At 44.0% G+C, this 6638-nt stretch overlaps 1 protein-coding gene across 1 annotated transcript; it reads right to left on the bottom strand.

Moving 5' to 3' along the window:
- Positions 1-5414: 5414 nt before the first annotated feature.
- On the bottom strand, positions 5415-6356 carry LOC137526064 (taste receptor type 2 member 40-like). Its single transcript, XM_068247278.1, has one exon. It carries the CDS (start codon positions 6354-6356, stop codon positions 5415-5417), a length of 942 nt encoding a protein of 313 aa, XP_068103379.1.
- Between the last annotated feature and the right edge of the window lie 282 nt (positions 6357-6638).

Below are 6638 nucleotides of genomic sequence, written 5' to 3'. Positions count from 1 at the left end.
ATATAATAATAATATGGTAGGACATTAGACTTTGACTATGGCAAAATTAGAAGCTCTTCTAAGACAGTCTTATGAGCTCTTCTAAGAACAATTATATGGTTACTCTGTACTATAGAGGAAAAGGATGGTCACCGGTCAGCTGCACTGTGGTGGAGGGTGCAGGGCCAAAGGCAGCCGGGCCTATACACTGGAACAATATTCAAAAAAAGTGGTCCGCAACCAAAACTCTCCACAAGCAGTAATGTCTTTATTTAGGACTTATCCTCACAGCAAAAACGGGTACAAATGCTGACATGTTTCGGGCATGCGGCCCTTAATCATAGCTTACAAACACATAGCTCTTTGCCTCTCAGTTTAAAATAGTCGGAAAAGTGACACACCCAAGTGTGGCAGAGGCCCAACCCCTCCTGGGAGGAGCCAAACATATAAAGGTAGCCACTCATGTGGTAGTCACCGACCCTTTGTAAATGAACAACATTTAAAAGAGATAAAAATTCCAAAATATATAAAACCAAGAAAAAAATAAGGAACAATCAAAAAGAAAAAGGAGTACATGTTGTCATACGAAATAATTTAATTCGTTTAGTTATAGCGAATATCCCATAAACCCATTACTTGCAGACATAGCCACCCATAGCATACAAACATAACAGGGGTATAGGTCAGATTTGGTGCATGGCTCAGTTCGTAACCAAAGCTAGATCCCATCTCGCATTAAGTCCTTTCGGGGCTCTAGTCCCCAGACGAAATATCCATGTCTGCAAGTAATGGGTTTATGGGATATTCGCTATAACTAAATGAATTAAATTATTTACTATGACAACATGTACTCCTTTTTCTTTTTGATTGTTCCTTATTTTTTTCTTGGTTTTATATATTTTGGAATTTTTATCTCTTTTAAATGTTGTTCATTTACAAAGGGTCGGTGACTACCACATGAGTGGCTACCTTTATGTGTTTGGCTCCTCCCAGGAGGGGTTGGGCCTCTGCCACACTTGGGTGTGTCACTTTTCTGACTATTTTAAACTGAGAGGCAAAGAGCTATGTGTTTGTAAGCTATGATTAAGGGCCGCATGCCCGAAACATGTCAGCATTTGTACCCGTTTTTGCTGTGAGGATAAGTCCTAAATAAAGACATTACTGCTTGTGGAGAGTTTTGGTTGCGGACCACTTTTTTTGAATATTACTCTGTACTATGTAATAGTGTTGGGCGAACAGTGTTCGCCACTGTTCGGGTTCTGCAGAACATCACCCTGTTCGGGTGATGTTCGAGTTCGGCCGAACACCTGATGGTGTTCGGCCTTTTAGTTCAGGTTCGCCCGAACTGCTCAATGCCCGGCGAACAGGGCCCCTGTTCGGCCGAATACGGCCCGCCTATGGGGTCGCAGGCATAAGGGGGGAGCATGCCCGCGTACCCTCGTATGCGTCATCACGTAGAGGACGTGAGGTCAGAGAAAGGGCGGAAGTACCACAAGGGTACTACCGCTGAACCGCCCGCTGCCCGGCCTCAACGCGTCCTACTCGGACTCCTCCTCCTCACTCACACCACTGCCAGCCAGCCACTGCAGCAGCCACCACCGGTACTATTTAACTTTACGCAAACTTTTTATGGGGAAGCGGGCAGAGGGGGGAGCGCTAGCGGAGGGGGTGGGGGGAATTTCCGCCCCCCCCCCCCGCGATTGGGGCATGCTCCCCCCTTATGCCTGCGACCCCATAGGGGGGCCGTATTGCGGCATGTTTGGGTACCCATTGACTTGCATTGAGTTCGGGGTTCGGGCCGAACATGCCGAACATCTGGCCCATGTTCGGGCCGTTTGGCCCGAACCCGAACATCCAGGTGTTCGCCCAACACTACTATGTAAAGTGCTGCAGAAGATGTTAGAATTATATGCTGTAAATACAGTACATAATAATACCATGGTAGGTACAGAGTGGCTAGAAACTCATGGTGACTCAAAACCACTAGGATAAGGTGCTCGAGGTCATAAGGTGCTCGAAAGGACCAACATGGCTTCTTGGGAAGAAAAAAAAGTAATGCTTTTTCGGGGACCCAAAAGGATGGTTAACATGTTCAGCAGTGATGCATCATGGGAGATCTTTTGTACTTACATAAAGCTAAATAATTATGAATATGGTAGGCTTAGATTGTGAGCTCCTCTGAGGACAGTCAGTGACACATCTATGTACTCTGTAAAATCTATATATATAATAGAGTAAGTGCCTCAACCTTCAAGCAAGAAGAAGAAGTAGTGCCCTGCCCCCAGGGCCGGTCCAAGCAAGAAGAAGGGGCTGGTCCAAGCAAGAAGAAGAAGTAGTGCCATATCAAACCAAGGGCGAAGAGGGATAATTTGCATATTTAGTAGCAGTGCATTGTGGGTAACCACAAATGTTCACTTATAGCTGAATTATTGCAGATTTGCTTCTGTTTAAGACGGCAAATTACACCAAGCTTTGCTTTTTTTAGTAGGAGGGCTTTTTGGTCTCTTTTATCCTCCTATACATTCTTAGTAGTTTGGGTTACCCTGAGCTGTTTGGTTACTCTGTTGTACTGGTCCAAGCCCTATCTCATACAGCCATATCAATCCCTGCTATGTACTGATGAGGACCAAAAGTCTGAAATAGGCTGTCGCATGTGGGTTTGTTATGACTGTGTAAAATTTAAAGCTATAAGGCCGTAATTCACAATGCAGTGCAAACTGTTTAGCACGTGAAGTGCCATTCGCGGACTTTTGCACGCGCCCGGTCTTTTGCGCGTGCAATTTGGCGCGATCGCGTACTTTTGCGTGCGCAAAGTGCCGCAATACGTGTCAAATTGCGTGCACAAAAGTCAGGGAACGGCACTTCACGTGCTAACTGTTTAGCACACCCGTGCTAAACAGTTTGCACCGCTTTGGCTATCATTCATGAAAGTGCTGTCAGTATGGAGAATCAGTGCGGGAAAACACCGCTGGCGGTGTTTTAGACTTCTGGGTGGGCATTCATAAAAAAGTATCCATGTGCGGTAGCAGTGCGGAGATTCCCCGAACTAGGCTGGTGGTAGGCAGGTGGTAGGCTTGCAGAGACACGGAAGCTGCCGAGTTGATACATTTCTCCGTGTTCCGCTCTGCTGCAGCTGCCTGGGAGGTCTGTGTGTCTCTATTCACTTACATTGGTATCGCCACATCAGAGGGAGCGGTACTTCCTGACCTCACACTGCTTGCGTAAATCTTTATGAATTACCATTTTGTTACATTTGTACCGATAATCACTGCACAAGGCGGTGATTTATCACTCTGCTCGGTAGTGTCATTTTTTTCATGTGGAAAGAGCCTTTATGAATGCTGACTTTGCTAAGTGGTCGGTAGAGTCAGCTGTTTTAAGCATTTCCGCATGCGGAAATGCTTTATGAATGATAGCCTTTGTGAATCAGGCTTTGTGAATCAGGGCTTGCTTGACTAACCAAGGGTGAAAAGGAATAATTTGCATATTTAGTAGCGGTGCATTGTGGGTAACCACAAATGTTCACTTATAGCTGAATTATTGCAGATTTTCTTCTGTTTTAAGAAGCCAAATTACACCAAGCTTTGATTTTTTTTAGTAGAAGGTCTTTTTAGTCCCTTTTATCCCCCTATACATTCCAAGTGGTTTGGGTCACCCTGAGCTGCTCGGTTACTCTGTTGTACTGCTCCAAGCCCTATCTCATACAGCCATATCAATCCTTGCCATGTACAGATAAGGACTAAAAGTCTGAAACAGGCTGTCACATGTGGGTTTGATATGGATGTGTAAAATTTACAGCTATAGGATTGCTATACACCTGTGGTTCTGGATGCTTGCTTGACTTACTGAGGGTAAAAAGGGATAATAGGCATAATTGGCAGTAGCAGTGCATTGTGGGTAACCACAAATGTTTACTTACAGCTGAATTATTGCAGATTTCCTTCTGTTTTAAAAAGGCAAATTACACTAATACAGTGGGTGGCATTGCAGGAAGTGACAACAATGGAACGCACGCTGGAACACGGAAGAGGTGAGGCATCCCCGCCTGCTGCCTCTTACTAATAGTGGCGGCTGCTACTGTGCTTAAGCAGGAGGGGGAGCGCACATGGGGGACTCAGGTGAGAGAGGGGGATCCTGCTGAGCTTAAGCTGCAGGGGGAGCGCACATGGGGGACCCAGGTGAGGGGGGTCTGACCCCCCTCCCCGCCACTGTGCCCAATACCCCCTTCCTGCCCTCTACCCCCTTATGCGGCGTATGCTACGCCACGGGTTGGCTAGTGTAATAATAATATGATAGAACAGACTATGACTATTTTAGATTGGGAGCTTCTCTGTCAATGGCATGAATATGGACTCTGTGCTGCAGAAGATTTACCCTTATGTCAATACATCATTGTAACACGATAGTGACATTAGACTATGACTATATTGTGTTATAAATCACCTTTTGCTCCGGCACCAGCAAACTCATCAGCAAGAGTTGCAAACTTGACTCATCACAGCAAGCAGGAGATAGACTTTCTTAGGCTTCTTCAATGTACAAGTTATTTATTCAGGAAACCAGATATACAGATACAGTTCATCATATCTTAGCCAAGCAGATTCTTGCCTTGCGTTGCGTTGCGTTACAGCTGCGTGATTACCTTCCTGCTGAAGATAATCAGGTCCTCTTATGTCTTCTAAGTTACATCTTCTAGACTACCTATGTACAGCATACATTATATCAGAGTAGATAAGGAAAGGAAATATTAGGGGTTCCAGTCAGCATATAGAGAGCATGAAAGTAGGAATAAGAGAGTGCGCTCCGTCTGCCCATCCGGCCCTTTAATACTGACTAGGAAAGAGTTAAATGTGACCTCATCTTAGCCATCCCCCAGACCCGACTATTGGCTTAGACCCCTCGTGGTGACATAATACCCACCTACTCGATTAATATTTAATGCTGCCTTTCACTTACTTACAGGAATGTGATATTTTGTAAATATGGCCTATGTTGATTGTTCTCATAGTCCATTTGTCTGGGGCAGTGTAGGCCTGTGGCCTTCCTTCAGGAACATGTTCTCAGTATCTGCTTGTATCATCTGCTTCAAGCAGACACTGAGATGCTTCTGCCTGCATCACGAGAAACTCTATTTTAAAGGTATACTCTGCGAACAAGCCTTTTACCTAAACCTCAGTCCAAATAACTGAGGCCTACTTAAATTATAACATATTGGAGGATTTAGATTTTGAACTCCTCTGAGGGCAGTCAGAGACATGACTATGTACTCTGTAAGTCTGTTTGTATCAATCCTGTAGTTACTCATTAGCAGGGAAACATGACAGTGGCTAGGGAACCTGGATCCGTGAACTGCTATTTTCTTGGAGAAGTTTTACAAAGTTTGAGGATGCTCATACCAGTCTTTACAATATATTTTTTATTTTACTACTTTCACCCTAGGTGTCATCTGTTATTCCATTGCTGATATCATTCACAGGACAGAACCGTCCCAGAATAATTTTTCTCAGCTTGGGAATAGCCTGAATAATGATGATGGCTTCAGCTGTTGGAAAAGCCATGATAACAAAAAAGCTGATAGTGATTAGGAGATCTGATGCCATCCCTTTGACGTATGCCAAGAAGAGAGACTCAATGGTATAGAAGATTATAGAGAATGTGAAGAACAGAACCATGGTCCTTGTGGCACTGATATGGGCATGGAGATTAGGTCCTCTGTATCCAGAGATATTGTTCTTCATTCTGATCATATGTGTTATAAGGGAGACCACTGTGACTCCAGTGAAGCCAAGAGCAAGAATGAAGGGTAGACCGCATCCCAGAAGGTTGACCATCACTCTGTATACTGGACTTAAGAGAACTGTTGGGCTAAGAAAGAATTCTGAAGTGTTATTTGTTGGAAACTGTGTTGGAAATTCCATGTCAGCCATCCAGAACAGTAAGATGCTCATTACAAATGACCCCATGACTGATAAGAAAAGAACATGTGGTAGGAAGGAGGAGAGGAACTGCTTTAACCCAACTATGAATCGATGGCTGAAGTTGGAAATGGTAACACAATAACAGGCACAGAGCCAGCCAGTTAGCCAAAAGCTGCTGTACATTGCAGTCATACTCAGTTCAATCATAGTTAAAAGTATTGCCCTCACATTATATAAAGTAGGCCAAAAGGCAAGAATTAAAGACGCTGTGGATAAAATTAGCTGCATGAAGATGTTCACCAATCCCATAGTGAAGTAGACCACACTGGTGGAATTATAAGCCAGTCTGATTTTCAGGCTTTCAAAGCTGAAGGAGACAATGAAAGCATTTAAACTAATGCCCATCACTGCCAGCAAGATGGTGATGATGGACAGCAGAAGACTGGTAGCTGACTCCATTGTGGTGCTATGTTCAAGCTTCTTGTGTTTGGGATTTGATGACTTGTGAGTGCTGATATATAAGTGTCAGAATCTGACACATGCAAAGTATTAGAAGAGATAGGTTACGTTTTTCCATAATAACACAGAGGCAGAGGAATGTTTTGCCTTGGAAGCTATAGAAAGGTTTAGCATCTTCTTAAAGCGGTATTGTCACTATAAAACTCAAATTTAAAAAGCAACTGGTCTGAGTGTATTAAGTGATAAAGGTGCTAATCCTGCATTCAAAACTTGCAAAACTTT

The sequence above is a fragment of the Hyperolius riggenbachi genome, chromosome 7, assembly GCF_040937935.1.
Source record: "Hyperolius riggenbachi isolate aHypRig1 chromosome 7, aHypRig1.pri, whole genome shotgun sequence".
NCBI classification, from domain to species: Eukaryota; Metazoa; Chordata; class Amphibia; order Anura; family Hyperoliidae; genus Hyperolius; species Hyperolius riggenbachi.
Note: the sequence above shows the minus strand (reverse complement) of the source record. Positions and strands in the feature narration are given on the sequence as shown.

Bases quoted from the DNA above. Each gene is read 5' to 3' on its own strand.
- LOC137526064 (XM_068247278.1), bottom strand. From the start codon at position 6,356: ATGGAGTCAGCTACCAGTCTTCTGCTGTCCATCATCACCATCTTGCTG.